Source organism: Sturnus vulgaris, chromosome 28 (genome assembly GCF_052056855.1).
Source record: "Sturnus vulgaris isolate bStuVul1 chromosome 28, bStuVul1.hap1, whole genome shotgun sequence".
Classification (NCBI taxonomy): domain Eukaryota; kingdom Metazoa; phylum Chordata; class Aves; order Passeriformes; family Sturnidae; genus Sturnus; species Sturnus vulgaris.
The window spans coordinates 287,441-307,855 of record NC_142270.1 but is presented as its reverse complement, the minus strand read 5'-3'; the positions used below and the strand labels follow the sequence as shown (position 1 = coordinate 307,855).

At 61.0% G+C, this 20,415-nt stretch overlaps 1 protein-coding gene across 14 annotated transcripts; it reads right to left on the bottom strand.

Annotated features, from left to right (window-relative positions):
* Positions 1 to 12: 12 nt before the first annotated feature.
* CAMK2B (calcium/calmodulin dependent protein kinase II beta) lies at positions 13 to 19,915 on the bottom strand. 14 transcript variants are annotated; one of them, XM_088180030.1, is made up of 21 exons: positions 19,756 to 19,906; positions 17,041 to 17,135; positions 15,217 to 15,276; positions 14,873 to 14,927; positions 14,708 to 14,773; positions 12,575 to 12,647; positions 11,860 to 11,962; positions 11,432 to 11,515; positions 10,846 to 10,940; positions 10,500 to 10,622; positions 10,334 to 10,417; positions 9,738 to 9,780; positions 9,207 to 9,281; positions 7,111 to 7,148; positions 6,953 to 7,024; positions 5,399 to 5,443; positions 5,111 to 5,159; positions 2,254 to 2,329; positions 2,086 to 2,180; positions 1,531 to 1,765; positions 13 to 1,462 (listed from the first exon to the last, which is right to left on the bottom strand). In XM_088180030.1, the coding sequence occupies exons 1-20, from the start codon at positions 19,818 to 19,820 to the stop codon at positions 1,533 to 1,535; spliced, it is 1,629 nt and encodes a 542-aa protein (XP_088036156.1). In that variant the 5' UTR covers positions 19,821 to 19,906; the 3' UTR covers positions 13 to 1,462; positions 1,531 to 1,532. The 14 variants fall into 14 exon arrangements, with proteins under 14 accessions (XP_088036156.1, XP_088036164.1, XP_088036155.1 ...); XM_088180038.1 differs by having other exon boundaries at positions 828 to 1,462; positions 17,041 to 17,170; positions 19,756 to 19,880; XM_088180029.1 differs by having other exon boundaries at positions 1,356 to 1,462; positions 7,111 to 7,151.
* Positions 19,916 to 20,415: the final 500 nt, after the last annotated feature.

Below are 20,415 nucleotides of genomic sequence, written 5' to 3'. Positions count from 1 at the left end.
CTTTAATGATCATTGGTTTTTCCTCATAATTTATTTGCGGTTTTCCCGAGACAAAAACGAAATCAGAGTCATCTTTTACACTTACAAGGCTCAGAAAGAAAAGACAAAGGGTTTTTTGGGGGAGGGGCACGGGGGGATATGCTGGAGAGAGGGAGACAGAAAAAGAATGAGAGAAAAGGGGAGGAAAGAGAAAAATTTGGCAACGATCCACCAGCATTCATGGGACAGGAACAGCTCAGCTCCTCAACATACAGCGTTTAGCGCCCGAGGGTTGCTCCCGCGCAAAGGGCATGCAGAGAAATCATCAGAATAATTAAAAAATAATTAATATCCCCCGCCCGTCCCACCCCCTCCCCCCAGCCAAAACCAGCCCTCAGCATGGTGGGGATGCCCTGGGGAATCGTGTGGGGAGTGCCTGGGAGTGGAGTGATGCCTCCCCAGGGATGGGGGTTTGGGAGTGATGGGGTCCCCCCGAGCGCTGGCCATGGGAGGGGGGGTTCAGGATGTGCTGCCGGTGCCCCTGTGCTGGGGGGTCCCCGGCGGAGCAGCCTGTGCCCCCTAAGAGACCCATTCTCTTAGTCTAAAGTGCTTTCGATGCTGCGTCAGTGCTGGCTGGATCGTCCTGAGCCCCCCACCCCGAACCCCAACAGCCCCCAGCTGCCCTCTGCCCCCTAACACGGCACCCATATCCCCCCTGCCAAAGCCTGCCAGCACCTGGAGCTGGCAGCTGTGACATGGGGTGCAGGGGTGGGGATCAGCAGGGTGGGAACACGGGGATGTGACTGGTGGACCCTCCCAGAGGCACCCGCTATGTTCCCTGCGCAGCAGTGCCCAGGATCAGCCTCAGGCCCCCATAGGCAGCACTCCCAGGGGAGGCACTGGACTGGGAATGAGGGGAGAGAGAGTCTGTGTGTGTCCCCCTCACCTCACTCACCCCCTGGCAGCTCCCTGTTGCTGGGAACCCCTGTGGGAATTCAAAAATAAATAGCTCTCTCTATGTACAGGGGCTGGGGCAGGACAGAGCAAAGCGGAGCCCAAAGAACAACATCCACCACCAGCGACAGCAACACGCCACGAGCACAGCCGGGAGGGGGGCCGGGACCCCCCTTCCCCCCCAGCAGAGACGGGCCAAGGGGGGGACTGAGCCCCCCAGCGCCCTCACCTGTGGCTGAGCGGCTGGGTTGGGTTTGGGGGTGTGGGTGGGGTTGCGGTGTGTTTCCCCCTTTTTTTTTTTCCTTTTTTTTTTGTTGTCTTCATCGTTTTGGCTTTTTTTTTTTCTTTTTCTTTTTTTTTTTTTTTGTCTTTTTGTTTTCTGCAAACACAGGCACTGGAGGGGGGAGCAGGGGCCAGGGTAGGGGGGACAGGCATGCGGACGCGTGCTTGGGGGGCCGCAGCTCCGGCTGCCGCCTCGGCTCCCATCGCCGTCTCCATCGGGCTGGAACCAGGACAGCCACCGCAAGCTCTGTGGGGACACCCTGGTGAGCCACAACAAGGGCTCTCCGTGCCCCCGAGCCCCAAGCCCACCCTCACCTTCACTGCAGCGGGGCGACGGGGGCCCCCGAACCGTGGAAGTGGACGTTCTGCCACTTGCCATCGCGGCGGTGCCAGACGCGGGTCTCCTCGGACTGACTGGTGCGGGGCCGGCCCTGCGCGTCGATGTACTGGGTGAGGCGGATGTAGGCGATGCAAGCAGCGTCCTCCCCGATGACGTGCACGTGCGGGTTCAGGATGGTCGTGTGGATCGGCTTGTTATTCTTGGAGAGCACTGAGGAGCGGCCGAGGTCAGCGGGGCTGGCACGGGCAGGGGGATGCGCACGGACAGGGCGGGGAAAGGGCAGGGAGAAGGGCAGGGAATGGGTGAGGAAAGGTAAGGGGCAGGGATGGTGGCAGTGCTCAGGATAGCTCAGCAGGGGAGGGCTGGGGACAGGCAGGCAAGGTGACCAGGATGGGCAGGCAGTGGGCAAGAGACAGGGAACAGTGAAGGAGACAGGCAGGGAGACAGGATGGATCCGGTTGGGCTGGAGAGGGAGAGGATGGACAGGGCAGGCAAGACGAGCAGGTGGCACAGGCAGGTCGGGTACTCACAATTCTCGAAGTAGAAGCGGTGGAAGTCCATCCCCTCCACCAGGTTGCCCAGTGCCTCGGGCTCAAAGGAGGTGAGCCCCGGATCGCAGATCTTCCTGCAGGCAGCAGGTGAGAGTGGCCCCGCCTGGCCCCACCCCGCCCCGCCCCGCCTGGCCCTGCCCCACTCACGCGTAGGCCTCGAAGTCCCCGTTGTTGACGGCCTCGATGAGCTGTTCCGTGATTTTGATGATCTCCTGCTTGCGGGCTGAGGGCACGTCACTGTCACCACCACCGCCCCAGCCCCCCGGTGGCACCGTGGGGGTGGGTGGACGGGATGTTGGGATGGACATGGGACATGAAGGGGAGGCATGGGGACAGACACAGGGACAGACAGACGATGGGGATGGACTATGCGAACAAACACAGGGACCTTGGGGACAGACAGACCACATCGACAGACACAGGGACCTTGAGGACAGACACAGAAAACACGGGGACAGACAGACACCCCTTGGGGACAGAAGGCCCTTGGGGATAGATAGGGACCCCTGTGCGCCCAGGACCCCCACAGCTCTGCCACACCAGTATTCCTCTCAGCTTGTCTCATTGCTAGATCAGTGCCACCCCTGCATGTCCCAGTGCCATCCCAGTGCCCTCCCAGCATGCTCAAGCATCCCAGTGCCTGCTCAGCATTCCCAGTAGTTCCAAGTGCATCCCAGCATTACTCCTGCAAGTCCCAGTATATCCCAGTGGCATTCTAGCACATCCTACACCAGCCAGTTCCATACCAGAGTTTCCCAGTGCCATCCCACTGTGTCTCAGTGCCATTTCAGTGCATCCCAGTACCCTTCCACCACCATGCGAGTGCATCCCAATACATCCCAGTGCAATCCTAGCGCATCCCAGAGCTGCTCCAGCGTCCTCTGATGCATCTCAGTGCCATCCTATTGCTTCCTAGTGCATCCCAGTGCCAGCCCAGTGCATTCCAATACACCCCAGTTCCCTCCCAGTGCAATCCTACTGCATTCCAGAGACAGCCCAGTACATTCTAGTGCCATTCCAGTGCCATTTCACTACATCTCATTCACATCCCAGGGTGTTCCAATACCATTCCAGGGCATCCCAATACACTCCAGTTTATACCAGTACATCTCAGGGCCATCCCACTGCATTTCAGTGCAACCCAGTGCCAACCTACTGTGTCCCAGTGCCCTTCTACTACATTCCAGTTCACCCCAGTTCCATCCTAGTGCATCCCAGTATCATGCTGTTGAATTCTGGCGTCTGCCAGCGCAATTGCAGTGTGGTCCAGTAAAATTCCAGGGTAGCCCATCACACTATATCCCAATGACTCATTTCATGCTGATGCCATCCCAGTCACCCAGTTTCATCCGAGTGCAACCCAGTGCCACTTCAGTGCATTCCAAAAGAGCTCAGTTCCATCCCAATATCTCCCAATGCTATTTCAGAGCATACTATACACTCCATGGTGCATTCCAGTAACATCACACTGCATCTCTGTGCCAGTCTCCTGTATCCCAGTGTAATTCTAGTGTACCCCAATACATCCCAGTACCACTCCAGTGCATCACAGTACCATTCTACTGCTTCCCAGTATACCCCAGTTCCATCCAGTACATCCCACTCCCACTCCAGTGCATCTCAATTAATCTTAGTACCATCCTTCTGTATCCCAGTGCTCCCCAGTCCATTCTTTCATCTCCCCACTGTGTCCCAACTACCTTAGTGCCACTCCTCTATATCCCAGTTTGTCTCAGTGCATCTCAGTGTCACTCCTATGCCTTCCTAGTGAATCCTGGTGCCACTTCTGTGCATTCCAACACAGCCCATTTCCATCCCAGTATGGCCCAGTACTATTCCAGAGTATAACAGTATACTCCAGTTTGTGTCAGTGAGTCCTCACTACATCTCAGTGCCAACACAGTCTGTCTCACTGCTATTCCAGGGCATCCCAATACATCCCAGTACAGCCCAGTTCTATCCAGAGCACCTCTTGGTACCACCCCATCATGTCCCAGTATCACTGCAGTGCATCCTGATGCCACCCCAGTGCCTTTTCAATGAACCCCAGTTACCATTCCAGTGCCATTCCAGCATGTCCCAGTCTATTCCATTTTCATCCAAGTGCACCCCAACACATCCTAGTACCCTCTCAGTGCATCCCAGTGTGTTCCCAGTGCATCCTGGTGCCATCTCAATGAATCTTAGTGTCAGCCCAGTTGCAGCCTAGCACACCCCAGATGCATTCCAGTGAATTTGAATACTCCCAGTGCATCCCAGAAATGTCCCAGTACAACCTCAGTTCATCCTGATGCCAACTCTGTGCCATTCCAGTGTACCCCAGTGAATCCCAGTGCCATCCCAAAGCATCCTGTTGCCATCCCAAATTCCACCCAGTGCATTCCAGTGCTGCCCCAGCACATCACAGTGCACCAACTGCATCTTGATGCCATGCTAGTTCCACCCCAGTGCAATTCCAGTGCAATCCAAGGCATCCTAGTGCCAACCCAGTGCATTCCAGTGCATCCCATCACTGTCCCAGTGTATCCTAGTGCCATTTCAGTGTACCCCAATGCATCCTCATGCCATCCCGGCTCCATCTCAGTGTATTTCAGTGCTGCTCCAGTGCATCCCAGCGAACCAAATGCATTCTGGTGCTATGCCAGTGCCATCCCAGTGCCATTCCAGTGCACCCCAGTGCCTCTTAGTATTATCCCAGTACATCCCAGCACGTCCCAGCTCCACCCCAGTGCATTCTAGCACACTCCCAATGCATCCTAGTGCCATCATAGTGCATTCCACAACTGTCCATCACAGTGCCATCCCAGTGCATCCTGAAGCCATCCCAGTTCATCCCAGTACCATTCCAGTGCACCCCAATGCATACTGGTGCCATCCTAGAGCCATCCCAGTACATTCCAAGACCCTCCCAGTGCACCCCAGTGCCATTCCAGTGCAACCCAATGCAACCTAGCACCACCCCAGTGCATCCCAGTGCAGCCCTGCCGCCCCCTGCGCCCGTCACCTTTGGTGTCCTCGTCTTCAATGGTGGTGTTGGTGCTGTCGGAGGACTCCTGCTCACGGGACGGCGGCGGTGGGGGGGAGACACAAACAGGGGGGTCAGACCTGGTCCCAGGGGGACAGGGAGGGGGGACAAGCCCACCAGGGCTTGGCAGGACCCCAACGACGCTGGACACCACGGGGGGACCCCGCTGTCATCGCGCCCCATGCGCACTCCTCATCCACGTCACCCCCCCCGCGACATGGCTGATGCTGGGGGGAGGATGGAGGCGGAAAGCAGGGGCAGCGATACCTTGGCGCCGTCCGCGGGGTTATGAATTACAGTAGTTTGAGGCTCCTATGGGAGAAGGGAGAGAGACAGACGCGGGGGTGGGGGGGAAGTGAGAGCCCGGAGGGGACAACGAGGGGGGACGACGGATTGAGCAGCACGTGGACAGGGGCGAGGAGAGACCCAGACCAGATTTGGGAAGGGGATAGAGAGGGGGGAGAGAAGCAGAAAGTCATTAGTCCAGCAAAGCCAAATGGTTTAATTCACAGACGTGGAGGGGGAAGAAAGGGGGGAAAGAGGTGGGGAGAGACGCAGTGAGGCCAAAAGGATGGGCTGGGCTAGGAGGCAGCTCCATGCCCCTGTCCTGCATCCCAGTGCCCAGGGGCTCCACTCACCTTGCATGTGAGCATCCCAGGCATCCCTGTGCCTGAATCCCAACCATCCTGCTGCGTGCATCGAGAGTGCTGCCCATATCCTTGCACATCCCTCAGTTTGCACCCAGACCATCCCTGTGCCTGCACTTCAACTATCCCACTGCCTGCATCCCAACCGTCTCTGTGTCCGGATCGTGACCACCCCGGTGCCCACATCTCGAGCACCCACATCCACAGCTTCCCGCTGCTTGCATCTCACCCTCACTGTGTGGGGTAGGCACCGCTTTCTCCATATCCTGCACTCACCAACCAGCAAGGCACACCTTCCCCAGTACACAGCACTCTGTGCCAGCTGGGCATCACCCTGCCTGTATCCTATCCTCATGGTACCATGCCCTCTGCCCTCGTGCTGCACCCCTTGTACCATAAAGGTCACAAGGGGCATCCCTGCACCCATATCCTGCACCTATCCTGCTGTTGGCATTGCCAGAGGACAGACCCCCAAATCCTTCACCTGCTGTTCTAGACATGCCTTTCGTGTCCTGCACTCCCTGTGCCATCTGGGCAGTGTCTGGATCCTGTACTTACCTCACTTGCGAGGTCACAGTCAGCAGCCCCATCCTTGTAATCCTGCACCTGCCTTGCCATTGGCATCGCAGGGTGTCCCTGTCCCCCAACCCTTCACCCACCTCGCCATCCGTGTCACCAGGATCCTCCTGTCTGTGGCTTGTCCCCATTACGGGGCATCGATGCCTGTACCCTGCATCCACTTTATTCCTATGGTGGGGCACCCCCATTTTCATGTCCTGTACCCACCTTGGTCCCCAGGTCACAGGACATCCTCATGCCTACATCCTGCACCCACCTTGCTGTCCCCATGACAGGTATATCTTTGTGTCCTGGACCTACCTTGTCCCTATGGTGGGACACCTGCATGACTGTGTCCTGCACCCATGTCACTGTCCCAATGGCTGAGGGAGACGCGGGGCTGTCCACATGCCTGCACCCTTCACCCACCTTGTCTGTCCAGTGGGGTGACCCTGTGCCCCTGTCCTGCACACCCCTTTCCACCTTTGGGACACTCCCTCCCCAGCGAGCCCAGGAACAGCCGGTCAGGGGCGCGCGCGGTGATGGATGGGATGGGCTGGTGGGATGGATCCGATGGGATGGGGGATCTGGGGGCTGCAGGGTAGGGGGCACCTACCAGAGCAGTGGGCGGGAGGGTCCCCTTGGGGCTGGTGACACCGGCACTGCCTTTGGTGCTGTTGGTCTGGGGCTGGAAGGGAGAGATGGAAGGGGCTCAGTGGCACAGAGTGGGGAGCAGCCCACCCCGGCTTCCCCCCAGCCCCTCTGGCCCCTCACCTTCACACCATCCGCCTTCTTGTTCAGTAAGCTCTTAGCTGCTGCGGGGGGAGACAGTGTCAGTGCTCCCCCCCAGCACAAGGGACACCCCCAAACTCAGGCCCTTCCCAGCCACCCAACCTGATCCCACCCTGGGTGCTGGCAACACCTGTGTCGAAGAGGGGGAACACACAAGGAAGGTGGTGTCCCCATCCTGGAGGAGGTCCCCATTTTGGAGGGGTGGTCCCCATGTCGGGAGGGGTGTCCCCATTCTAAGGGGGTCTCCATTTTGAGGGGTAACCCCATGCTGGTCGGGGTATCCTCATCCTGGGGATGTTCCCTTACTGGAGGGAGTCCCCATGCTGAGTGGGGTGTCCCCATCCTAGGGAATCCCCATTTTGGGGGGGTTCTCCATGCTGGGAGAGGTGTCCCCAACCTGAAGGAGTCCCCAGCCTCAGGAAGAACCCCATCCTGGGGGAAGAGAGTGTCCCCAACCAGGGAGGGCTTCCCCCAGTCTTGTGGGGCCATCCCCATCCTGGTGGGTGTTCCCATCCTAGCGGAAGGTTCCCAAACTCAGGGGGGTCCCCAGCCTTGGGGGGCGCTTCCCATCCTGGGAGGGATGTCCTGAACCTATGAAGATCCCCATCCAGGCAGGGTGTCCCCATTCTGGAGGGAGAGCTCCCCAAACTCAGTGGGTCCTCAGACTGGGGGAAGGAGGTGCCCCCAACCTAAGGGGGTCCCCATCCTGGTGGCCCCTGCGTTGACGGGGCAGGGCTGGCTTACCTTGGAGAAATGCAGAGAGGAAAGCGAGAGAGAGGAGTTGGGAGGGGGGCAAGAGAGAAACGGAGAAGGGGGGAAAGGAGGAAAAGGGGAAAAACATAAAAAAAGAACATAAAAAAGATGAGTTGAGTACAGAGGGTGGGGACAGCTGCCTGTGCCCCCCCTGTCTCCCTGGAGGGGGACAAGGACAGGCACCGGTATGAGCATCTGTCACTGCTACCACGATCTCTGGCCAGTAGGAGAATAGGGGGTGATGGGGACAAGTGGTTGTGGGGGTGTGGAGGGCAGGGAATGTCACCTCGAGCATCCTTGTCATTCTTCCACACTGAGGGACCCCTCCCCCGGCTGGCATCACAAGTTGAGGGGGGATGTACGGTGACAAGTCCAGTGACAGCAAAGCGGCACCCATCAGCACCAAAGGAGGGGGCGGGCAGATGTGGGGAGCAGGAGATGACCCACACATCCCTCCCCCGTGGACCTATGTCTCCTCAGGAGTCCCTAGCAGGGTGAACCCAAGGGTCCCGGTCCCTCCTCTGAAAGCAGGCGGGCGCTGAGAGGTGGGGGTTTAAACCAGAGCCAAATTGGGGGGCGGGAGAGGGGGACCCCTGGCAGGGGGGCCAGTGGTAGCCCTTTGTGTGGGGGGATGGTTTAAGACCCGCCGAGTGTTTCGCGGCTCACAAACACTGGCTGCAGCTCTCAGAAGCTGTGGGGAGGCACATGCTGGGGGGGGGGCGTCCCGGGGGGAGACACATGCGAGGGGGGCACATGCAGGGTGGGGACGCAGGGGGGGCACAGGGGGACATAGGACATGCAGCCCGTTGTCCCCCCTTCCATGCACCGGTGTGCCCCCCCTATGTGCATGAGGGGGGCAGTGCCGTGGGGTGGGAGCGGTGGGGGAACACACCATAAAATTATCTCCCCGCCCCTAGCTCCCCATCGTTGACCCAGATGGGCACCCTGGGGATGCCACCAATGTGTCCCGTTCTAGGAACCAAGTGGCCCAGGGTCAAGCACCCAGCAGCCCCGCCTTGGGGGTAGGGGCTGGTGCAGAGACCTCTCCCCGGGGCCAGCTGCGGGATGGCAGCAGGGGGGACAGCGGCATTCCTTGGTACCAGCGGGGATGGGGAGAGGCTGGAGGGCTGCGGGGGCGGCAGTGCCGGGGGGGCCATGCATGCGCTCCAATTTCCGAGGAGGGTACCCGAAACCCGTTGGGGAGGCGGGAGGCAGGGAAGAGGATGGTTGGGAGAAGAGGGTGACATGGGGATGAAGGATCTGGGGACACACAGAGACCAAGCGGGGCCGGGGGGCCGGGGGGGGCCCTTTGCGGACGCGTCTACCTTGTTCCACCAGCCCCAGGGGGGCCCCGGCAGCGGCCGCCGACATGGTGGGAGGAGCGGTGGTCTGTCTGCCCACTGCGGGCCACGAGAGAGAGAGAGAGGGAGCAGAGCTCCTGTTAGGGGGGACGGGGAGGGGCTGCAGCCGGGACCCCCACCTTCCCCCCCCCCCCCCCAGCAAGAACTCTTGGGGTGCCCATCACCCTGGCCTCAGGCCTGGGGTGGCTGGTGCTGTTCCGTCCCTCTCCCCGTGTCGCCCCCCCGGCAGCCACCGGAGTGGGGGGGGACACGCGGGGACCGGGCACTACCTGCTGCTGTGTGCTTGGGGCGGGGGGGCCGGGTCCTGCCCCCACCTTGGCTACCACATGCCCCGTCCTCACCGATGGGGAAAAAATGGGTGGGGGGGTTAAGGAAGGGAGGGGAGAAAGAGAGAAAGACAGCGAGATAGAGAGAGGGGGGCACCGGCCCGGGGGGGGGCTATGGAGGGGGGGCTGCAGCCCCCGGCCCCCCCGGCCAGTGGGAGCCCCCCCTTACCTGAGAAGTTCCTGGTGGCCAACATGGTGGTGAGGATGGCACCCTGCGGGAAGAGGCAGGGTGAGCCAGGGAGAGGGTGCTGGGCTGGACAGGCAGGATGGGGCCCTGGGGGCGCGGGGAGAAATGAGGTGATGGGATGGGGGTGGTACAGGGTGGGGCCCATGGGACTGGGAAGTGGGAGAGGGGTTTAACAGGACGAGGGGGCAGGATGTAGCCATGGGACCAGGCAGTGGGATAAAAGTGTAGATTCTGGGGTGCAGCTGGACAGGGGTAGGCTAGAGCCATGGCATGGGGCAAGATACTGGGCAGGGACAAGGTGGGACCGTGACGCACTGTGTGTCACTGGGATGTGCCTGCAGCAGAGCACCAGGAACACCGGAGTGGAGGAAGGGACTGTACCCCATGGAAGGGCACAGGAAGGCCCTGATGGATGCTGGGGTAGGAACATGCCATACCAGGTGCTGCCAGAGTGGGCAAGGGAGGGGTCCCACAGCGGGCAGAGGAGGATCCCACAGGAGAGCCCAGTGGAGAGGCAGGGTGGTGCTGGTAGGATAAGCACTGTCTACAGCCCACACCTCCTCCACCAGCCCCCTCACCTTGAGCTTCCTCCGGGCATTGAACTTTTTCAAGCACTCCACTGTCTCCTGCCTGTGCATCATGGAGGCCACGGTAGAACGTTGCTGCAGGGGACAGTGGGGTCAGCACCAGGTGCCAGAGGTCACTGGAACAGGGTGACACACACTGGGGACATGCTGCACTTACGCAGACCCACGGGTGCTTGAGGGCCTCGTGGGCTGTGATACGCTTGGCGGGGTTGATGGTCAGCATCTGATTGATGAGGTTTTTCGCTTCGGGGGTAACTGTGTCCCACTCAGGTGAAGGGAACTGGGGGAGCACAGGGAGACGGGGGTGACAGCTGTGGAGGGGCAACCCCACAGCATCGGTGTCACTCCACATCCCTACATATCTCCAGCCAGCCACCAAAGACATGGCCCAAAGCCACCCCCAGGCTCTGCCTGCTAAAGATCAGCTGTAGCATTCCTCAGTAGGTTCCAGAGTCAATGGGCCAGCTGCTGCAGGGCGTGGGGTCCTGGCACCGGGAACTTACATCGTAGGCCCCGGCCTTGATTTGTTGGTAGAGTTTGTGCTGGTCCTCGTCCCAGAACGGCGGGTAGCCCACCAGCAGGATGTACAGGATGACCCCTGAGCCAGGGAGAGTGGGGTTAGGGGAATGCAGGGACCCCAAACCACCCCTGGTTCTCTCTGGCCCTGTGGGGTCCCCATGACAAAGCAGTTACTCCCAACATGGCCTGTCCCCTGTGCTGCCAGGATGGCACAGGGGACAGTGTGACAGCCAGGGCACATGGCACAGGATGGCCCCAGGATGGGATCAGAGCTGGAACAGGAACTGTTCCATAGAAATGGGATGGGAAAGATGGTGAGACTAGGATGGGAATGGGATAAGACTAGAATGGAGCCCAGAAACTGCCAGAATGGAAGTGGGATGGGATCAGAATGATCGGGCAGTGATGGGGCAGGGATTAGGATGGGATTGGGCTGGCATTGGGCAGGAGGTAGGCTGGGATTAGGGCAGAGACTGGGGTAGGGACAGGGCAGGGCTCAGGTAGGGACCAGGTGCAGGTCTGGGATGGGGGTGGAGAAGGGGCAGGGACTGGGCAGGGATTGTCTCTTACCACATGCCCAGATGTCCACCGGTTTGCCATAGGCCTCTTTGCGCAGGACCTCGGGGGACAGGTAGCCAGGTGTGCCTGCAAATCCTGAGACAGAGAGATGGGTGAGGAGACACAGGTGAGCCACAATGGGAGGGGACAAGGACAGGATACAGTGCAGGACACAGGACTGGGACATGGGCATGAGGCAGGGATGTGCTGGGCAGGGGTGGACATAGTGGGCACAGGGCAAGATAATGTGGGCACATAGGCATGGACATGGTGGGTATGGGATAGGGCTGTGGTGGGCACGAGGCAGATGCAGCAGGAACGGAGCAGGGACTCAGTGGACATGGAGGGAGACACAGCAAACATCGCGCAGGGGCACAGTGAGCAGGACACAGTGGGCAGGGGCTGGGGCTGTGGTGGGCAGTGGGGGCAGCAGCACTCACCGAACCAGGCCTGCTGATCCCCCTGCACCTCGATAGCGAGGCCAAAGTCCGCCAGCTTCACTGCTGCCCCTTTGCACTTGCTGGCCAGGAGCAGGTTCTCCGGCTATGCAGTCACCAGGCACAGGGAGCACCAGGCATGGACAGCACCGGGCACAGACATGGGTGGGAACAGAGAGGAGGGATGGGGCAAGAGGGACTTTTCTGCTGCCATTGACCATCAGCCAGTTCCATGCTGTGGGGCTGTGGCTATGGGTGCCCTCTGCCAATGGCCGAGGGTGCTGGATGGCACAGCCCCATATCCAGCTCAGGGTCATCCTGTGTCTCACTGGCCTCCCCCAGCATCCCCCTGTATTCCACCATCCCTCCATGTCCCACCCATCACCACCTTGTGTCCTGCCCTGACCCTCCCAGTCAAGCTCCAGCTGCTCCCGCCCCCATGCCCCCATCCCCATCAGTTCACACTCCCCCTGCGGCAATGGCAACTGAGGGGGTTGCAGTGAGACCCCCCAGCAGTGCAGATCTGTGCCACAACCGGGAGACACATCCCCAGAAAAGGTAGATGGGAGTGCTCAGAGCTGAGGGGATTCCCCAAGCCCATCTCAGTGACTCCCCAGAATCCACTGGGCCAGGACCACGCCCAGGTTGTGGGGACCCCAAGAACTGGGCAGGGGGTGAGGGGAAGAGGGATGGATGGGAGCTGGGGGGACACACTTACCTTGAGGTCCCTGTGGACCACCCCCATCTGGTGACAGTGCAGGACAGCCTCCAGGATCTGCTGGATGCAGTGGCTGCATGCAAATGGGAGGGGGGTCAGAGGTACGCTCCTCCCCCACCTCCCACACCCCCTGTCCATGACCTTCATCTCCAAACCAGACCCCCTGTCCCACTGCTAGGGCTCCACTGACAAAAACAAGTGGCGACCTGGGATTTGTGGGTGCTGTGCATGGCAACCCCTTTGTACCCCTGCCAGGGGCTTCAGCCTTGGGGCATCACCCCTAGGGGGATTCCTGAGGGATCACAACCTGGGAAGGTCACCCAGAGGGATTACCCTTGGGGAGAGTCCCAGCTGGGGTGGGTCTTTGCCTAGGGGACACCTATGGGGATATCACTGCCTGAGGGTGGAGTCATCTCTGAGGTTGTCACTCCTTCCTGGGGGTCATCAACCCTGGGAGCTGTCTAGGGGTCATCCCTTGGGGGTCCATCCCTTGGGGGTCACCTCTGTCGTAACAAGGGGGGTTACTGAATAGGGGTCACACCTGTGACATCATCCCTTGGGGGGGTCACTACCTGGGGGTCATCCTGGGGGGGATGGTCACTGCCTCGGGGTCACCCCTCAGTGCCTACCAGGTGAGCTCCAAGCTTGGCACAGAGGCATGGGGGTCATCCCAACGGTGTTTTTGTGCCCACTCCCTGTCCCCCATGGGAGCCCCCCTATCCCTGCTGCCGCCCAGACACTGGGATCCCCCAGACAGGACTCACGGGAAAAGGGGGGGAACAGGGGATGTTGCGGGGGGGTGGATGGAGACGAGACAAGGAAGAAAGAGGGAAGGAGCGAGGGGATGAGAGCCTGAAATGGGGGTGAAGGGGGGCCCCGCCTAGCTGGGGGAGCGGTGGTATTAAGGGGGGGCAACCTCCCTGTGAGGGGGGGCCAAAAAAGGGGGGGTTAGGGAGAAAAAAGAGTGAGGAGAAAGCCCCACAGCAGGGTCCTGACGAGTGGAGCGGGGGGCCGGGAAGCGGGGACAGCGGTGGGTGGGGGCAGCGAGGGGGAAATGGCCCCCCCGGCCCCCCCCAGATACTGACCTGCGGCTCCCTCTGCTCAGGGGCAAAGTGATGGGTGGGAGGAACGCGGGCAAAGAGCTCATGGACACAGTGACTGCAAAACAGAACGGGGGGCAGGGGCGGGGGGGCAGGATGGAGGGTTAGGGGTGGGAGAGGGGTCAGGATATGGGGGCAGGATAGGGTAAAGAGTGTGGGAGGGGGGCGGGATGGGATGAAGGGGTGCAGGATGGAGGGGTAGGGGGTGGGAGACTGGGGCAGGATGGGGGGGCAGGATGAGGTAAAGGAGGTGGGAGTGGGGGGCAGTTTGGCGGAGTGGGATGAGGTAAAGGTGTGGGAGGCAAGAAGAGGGGAGCAGGGTGTGGGGACAGGTTGGGCGTAAAGGGGTGGGAAAAAGAGGCAGGAGAGGAGGATGGGAGGGTAAGGGGCATTTCAAGGGCAAGGATGGGTGTAGGAGGCAAAACAGAGGGCAAGGGCTGGGGGGGCAGCGAGCAGAGGGCAGCAGTGGGACGGAAGGACACACAGATGGACACACGGACACACACAGAGCCCGAGCAACGTGTGATGGGAGACGAGAGGGACAGAGGGGTGGGGGGAATGGATGGAAGAGGTGAGGGGCACGAGGGGGACAGGGACGGGGGGGGCGGAGATGGGGGAAACGAGAGAGGGGGAGAAACAATGTTGTGAAAGCCCAGAGACCACGGGGAGGGGCACACGGCGGCACACAGGGCACTGGAGGGCTCGGGACAGCACAGAAGGGGCCCTGGGGGCCCCCCACTTGCCACCAGCCCCCCAGCGCAGGTCATGATAGTGCCAGGACTCAGCGGAAGAGGGGGGAGCATGGAGTGGGAAGTGGAATATGGGGGTCCCCACCCCACCCAGGAGCAGGATGGAGCAAGTGGAAGGGTTACAATAACACAGGGGCCAAGGGGGTGCACCTCCCCGCCCACTGGGTGCCCCCCTGCCTGCCTTGCTGGAGCTGCCCCATCCCTGCAGGCCTCCCAGGGTGCACGGTACGGGTGGCTGGGGGTGTCCAGGGCTTTAGAGGGTGCATGGAGCGGTGAAGGCTCACCTGGCATCAGCCTCACTGTAGTACTCCCGCGCCACGATGTCCTCAAAGAGCTCGCCACCTGTCACCCTGAAACACCACAAGCACCACATCACCTTGAGACCCTTGGGAGCCCCTAGAATCCCCTAAGCCCCTCCTGAAGGTCTGGGAGCCTCCTGCCACACTCACAGGTCAAAGACGAGGTAATGAAACCCCTCCTCGGAGATACTGTCGTGGAGCCGCACTGTGGGGACCAGACGGGGACAGGGACAGGCTCAGTCTCAGACCCCACATACTCCCTGGCCCCCTTCCCCAGCCACTACATGTGGCACCCATGTGTGTCTATGTCACATGCAGCCCACACACCCACACCCAGTGTCCCAAAAGTGGCACCCAGAGGGACCCCAAGATGGGACCCCATATATCCCCAGAGGGACACCCAACATATCCCCAGGGTGTCATTCAGGGTGTCCCACGGTGGCCCCAAGCAGGTGCACAGTGGTGAGACTCCCCTGGTGTCCCCAGTCACTCACCGATGTTGGAGTGCTTGAGCAGCCGGCAGATGCGCGCCTCGCGCTCCAGCTTCTGGTGGTCTGTGGGGGCAGTGGTCAGGGGGGCACCTGCCCTGTCCCCTCCACCCCCCATCACCTGTCCCCAGCCCAACCCTAGCAAGACGAGCCATAGATGCCCATGTGGGAGCACATGTGGCTCTGTGGGGTGGGCAGGTATGCACTGGGGGCAGGGGTGGGGGTTTGTGGGCTTGTGCACGTGTGTCTGGGTGTGCACATATGCAAGTGTGTACAGGTTTGCATGTATGGGCACTGGGTTGGGTGTGCATGTGGATACAGGCATGCACACACAGTGCAGGTGTGCACAGGTGTACATGTTCATGTGAGTGCCCGTGTATGAGGCTGAGCCTGCACAAACGTATACATGGGTGCAAGCACATGTGGCTGTACCTGTGTGTGGGTATAGAGGTGTGTGGGTGTGCAGGTGTGATGGGTGTGTGTGGGGATCCATGCACTGCAGTTATGCACACACGTGGGTGTGGCTGTACTTTGTGTACCTATGTGAGCAGCCATACAGCTCTGTGGCTGTACTTGTATGCACAGGTGTACACGTCTGTGTGGCTGCACCCATGTGCATCACTGTACCTGCGTTTGTATGTGATGTGGAGCGTGCAGCTGTACCCCTGTGTGTGGTAGTTTCTGCATGTGCAGGTGTGTGCAGGTGTGTGCAGGTGCGTGCAGGTGCGTGTAGCTGTGTGTGTGTGCAACTTGACACGTGTGTGCCTGCAACAGCTACGTATGAGTGTACACGTGTACCAGAGTGTGCAGCTGCACCTCTGGATGTGTCTGCATACAAGTGAACACAGACATGTGCACAGATGTGCACACAGCTCACACACACGTGTGCACTACTCCACTTATGTCTTACATCTGTGCATACAGCTAGAGCCACAGACACACACACACCTGTGCACACACAGAACACACACACACCCTGTGCCACTCTACACTGCCTCTTATCCAGGTGAACATCCAAAACATCTACACCCCTGCACTGTCACGCATCCCACACCTGCAAACACCTGTACACTTTAACTGCTGAGCACACCCCACCCCAGCCCACAGGCACCCACTCTGCTCACAGATGTGCACTCACAGCAGTGCCCACCTTCATGTGTAAGCACACACACACAGTGCTGACATGTGCACACCCACAGCCCCGCTGACACACACTCTGCTCACACCTAGGTGCACACCAAGCACACACACACACACCTCTGCACATAAACTCAGGCACCTCCTGCTCACACGTGTGTGCACACCCACATGTGTGCACACACACCATGAACACAAAAATGAGCAAACACTATGAACACACACCTGTGCACACACTCAGGTACCCCCACTGCTCATGTGTGCACACCCAGCATCACACACACCCCCATGTACACATTGCACACACCTCTGCACACGCAGCTCAGGGTATACACCTGGGCATCCGCTTACACCTGCGTACCTGCAGGACACCCCTCAGGGACAGCTGAAGTTCTGAGGGGCCCCGTGGGAGGCAGAAGGGGGGATAACAGGGACAGGCAGGGCCAGACCCCACCCCCTCCTGGAGCATTCACCCCCTCCCCCCCACCAGCACCTGGTGTCACCAGCACTACTGGGGTCACAAGCTGTCACAGGTGTCATGGGTACCACAGATATCATGGCTGTCATGGGCACCAGGGGTATCAGAGGTGCCATAGGCACCAGGGGTTATAACAGCTACCACGGATGTCTGGGAGTGACCTCCTCGGGTGCCAGGGGAGTCTCAGGGAGTCCCAGGGTTCCTGGGGGTCCTACCTCTGGCTGAGAGCTTTTTGGTATTGATGATCTTAGCAGCGTACTCATGGCCAGTGCAGAGCTTGACGCAGCGGCGGACGACAGAGAAAGCTCCCCTGGGGAGGGACAGGCTCAGCACGCCCCAAAGCACCTTGGGGGGTGGGCGGGGGTTGGCTCCCACCCATGACTCAGCACCCGAGGTCAGGGGGCTGCACCCACAGTGACTCAGCACCAGGGGGGTGAACCCCAACACGGGGTGTGGAGGGAGGGCCCTGATACACTGGACCCCTGCTCTGGGTGCGCTGGTGGGGGGCACCAGGGGGTGGCTGGGGGGAAGAGGCTGGAGGGGGGGCTCGGTGCCACGCAGCATCGGGGGGCGGGGGGGGGGGGGTCGCGGGAAGGATCCAGCACCGGCAGCTCGTTGCCATGGGAACAGTGGGTGGCCCGGATGGCAGCAGTGGCCGTGGTGGTGGCGGTGATGGTGATGATGATAGTGGCCGTGACAGCGGGCACAGGACCCAGCCGTGAGTATAGAAAGCTGGCAGCCACCAACACCCCAGGGACAGGGACAGACATGAGAAAGGCATGGTCGTGCCCCTGCCAGGCAGAAGCACCTGCAGCCCCTTCAAGTGCCATCAGCACCTGTCCCCCTTCCAGGACCCATGTCCCTGCACATCCCCTGCCTGTTCCCTGCCCGACAAGCCCCTCCCTTGTTGGGGGGGGGGGTGTCAAGGCAGCGTCAGGGCACACAGAGGAGATCCCCGTAACAGGTTGGGGACATGGCTGAGACCAGCACCACCCCAATCCTGCCGTGGAGAGGGTGCCGTGTGGGACGTGTGCCCTGGGAAGGGCGCAGGGCCTGGCTGTCTCCTGCCACAGCCCCATGTCCCCATGTCCTCAGGCAACAAGGGCCACATGCTGGCCAGAATAATGGGGATCTTCTCATCACCAGGGGAAAAGTGGGGGTTCCCAGGGCCCTGACCCCTGCCTTCCCCATGTGGCCCCCGGGACAGGGGACATAGTGGGTGCCAGCCCTTGGCGGGGAGGGCACACTGTAATGGCCCGAGCCATGCCTCAGTTACCCCCCGGTGAGGAGAATATCCCCCTCTAGCCCAGTGAGAGGGGGACACATGCGCGATGGCTGGCAGGCTACACTGAAAGATGGGAAGGGGGAAGCAGGACCACATTGCCATGGCAACCAGGATGGGCTGGATATTGGGCAGACCGACAGAACACCCCCAACTGGCACCATGTTCCCCCTACCGGTACCCCCAAAGGGACTACAGCCATCCCTGCAAAACGTTCCTCCGATCTAGGGGGGTGGAGGTACAACCGCCCCTCACGAAAGGTCTGACCCCTTCCCCTCATTTTACCCCCGGCCAATCCCTGCCCGTGGATGGGGGGGAGGAACTGAAACCCCCACTGCCCAGGGGCAAATGAACTCCCCCCCAGAAATAGCTCCTCTTCAGCTCCCCACAACACCCACCCGAGGGGGTCATGATGCAGGGGGCGCAGCTGGGAGGCTTGGAAGGATTCAGGCCAGCAGAGGGGACCCGGGAGTCTTTAAGGCCCGGGGGACCCAGGAGGGCTGAAGTCTATACGGACCCGAAGGGGGAGTGGATTTGGATAGTTATATAAGGTCCAAAAGGGTCTAATAGGGGATGGAAGGAGTATGGTCTAAAAGGAGCAGAGGGGGGAGGAATGGGGGGGGTCTATGGAGATGGAGGAGGGTCTATGGAAAGGGTGGGGGCCGGAGAGATGGGGAAATCCATTAGGATGAGGGGCAAGGGGGTCCTGAAAGGGGAGGAGGTCTAAAAGGAGCAAGTGCCTATAAATACTCAAGGATGGTCTGGAGAATGGGGGTGTCTATAGGGGGGATGCAAGGACTAGGGAGGGGGGAGGCTATCAGGATTGAGGGAAGTGGAAGGTTTGGAAGGGACCAGGGGGGCTATAAGGACTGAGAGGGTGGAGGTTTGTAGGAGCTTGTGGGGGGAGGGTCTGTGAGGATGAGGGGTCTGTGAGAATGGGGGTTCTATTGGAGCAAGGGGGCTTTAAGGACTGAGGGGGTCTGCAGGAGCCAGGGGCAGGATGGGGGAAGCTGTGAAAACTGGGGGGTTGAGGAGGAATTGGGGGGGTCTGTAAGGATGGAATGTCCATAGGGTCAAGCGCAGCTATAAAGACTGAGTGGGGGGTCTCTAGGGACAGGTGACTGGGGACTGCAGGGGATCTGGAGGGATGGAGGAGGGGTCTGGGGTGACCAGGGCTAGGGGGATGAGGACAGATCAGGGGGAGTCTAAAGGTGAGGGTCCATAAGGATAGGGAAACCTTGGAGAACAAGGGGGCTGCAGGGACTAGGGGGAGCTATGGGGAGGGGGGGCCCAGAGGAGATGAGGGGTCCGGGCCGCCGAGGAGGGCTGGAAGGCCCCAGGAGGGGGGCGGTATAAGGGGTGGGGGCCAGTGGGGGGGGCAGGGCCAATACCGGGGGGAGGGCAGTACCGGGGGGGGAGTTGGGCAGGGCCGGTCCCGGGGGGGTGGGCTGGGGGGGGGGGGGCCGGTCCCGGGGGTGGGGGGGGCGGGGGGGGGCCAGTCCCAGGTGTCCCATCCCGGGGGATAGCAGCCGGGGGGGGGATGCGTCACGTCTGCACCGAGCGGCTTCCCGAGCCCCGGGCAGCGCCCCCCGCCCCCGCCGCGCCCCGGGGCCGGGGCCGGGGCTGGGGACGGGGCCGCCGCCCTTACTTGCCGATCTCCTCGTAGAGCTGGTACTCGTCGGTGAAACGGGTGCAGGGCACGGTGGTGGCCATGCTGCCGCCGCGCCGCGCCGCAATGAGCCGCCCCGGCACCGGCTCCGCTCGGCTCCGGCTCCGCCCGGCGCGGGGGGGCGGGGGGAGGCGCCGGGCCGGGGGAGGCTCCAGCCCGGGACAGCCCCCGCCGCCCCCCCCCCAGCCCGGGATCCCCGCAACCCCCTCCGCGGGGTACCCCCCCACCTCGGACCTGCCCCCGCACGCCGGGGGGATCCCCCTTGTCTCCACAAGGGCCCTATAACCAGACACCCCCAACCTCGGGACCCCTTTATCTCAAATTACCCCCGGGAGTGGGATACCAAGCCCCCACCCCTAAAGGCCCCATATCCAGACGCCCCTTCCCAGGACTCCCCCCTTAAATAGCCCGGTGTCCAGACTCCCTCTGACGGATCCCCCCCCAAGACCTCAAATCTAGACTCACATCCACACCCCCCGCAATAGGACTCACATCCATACCCCTCCTAACAATCTCACAACCTCCCGCAAAGGACCCCAAACCTGCACCCCCTCCGGATCCCACATTCTCCCCCTAGAAAGCCCCAATATCCAGATAACCTGCTGAAAGCCCCCACATGCATGCCCTGCCTTGCCTCTC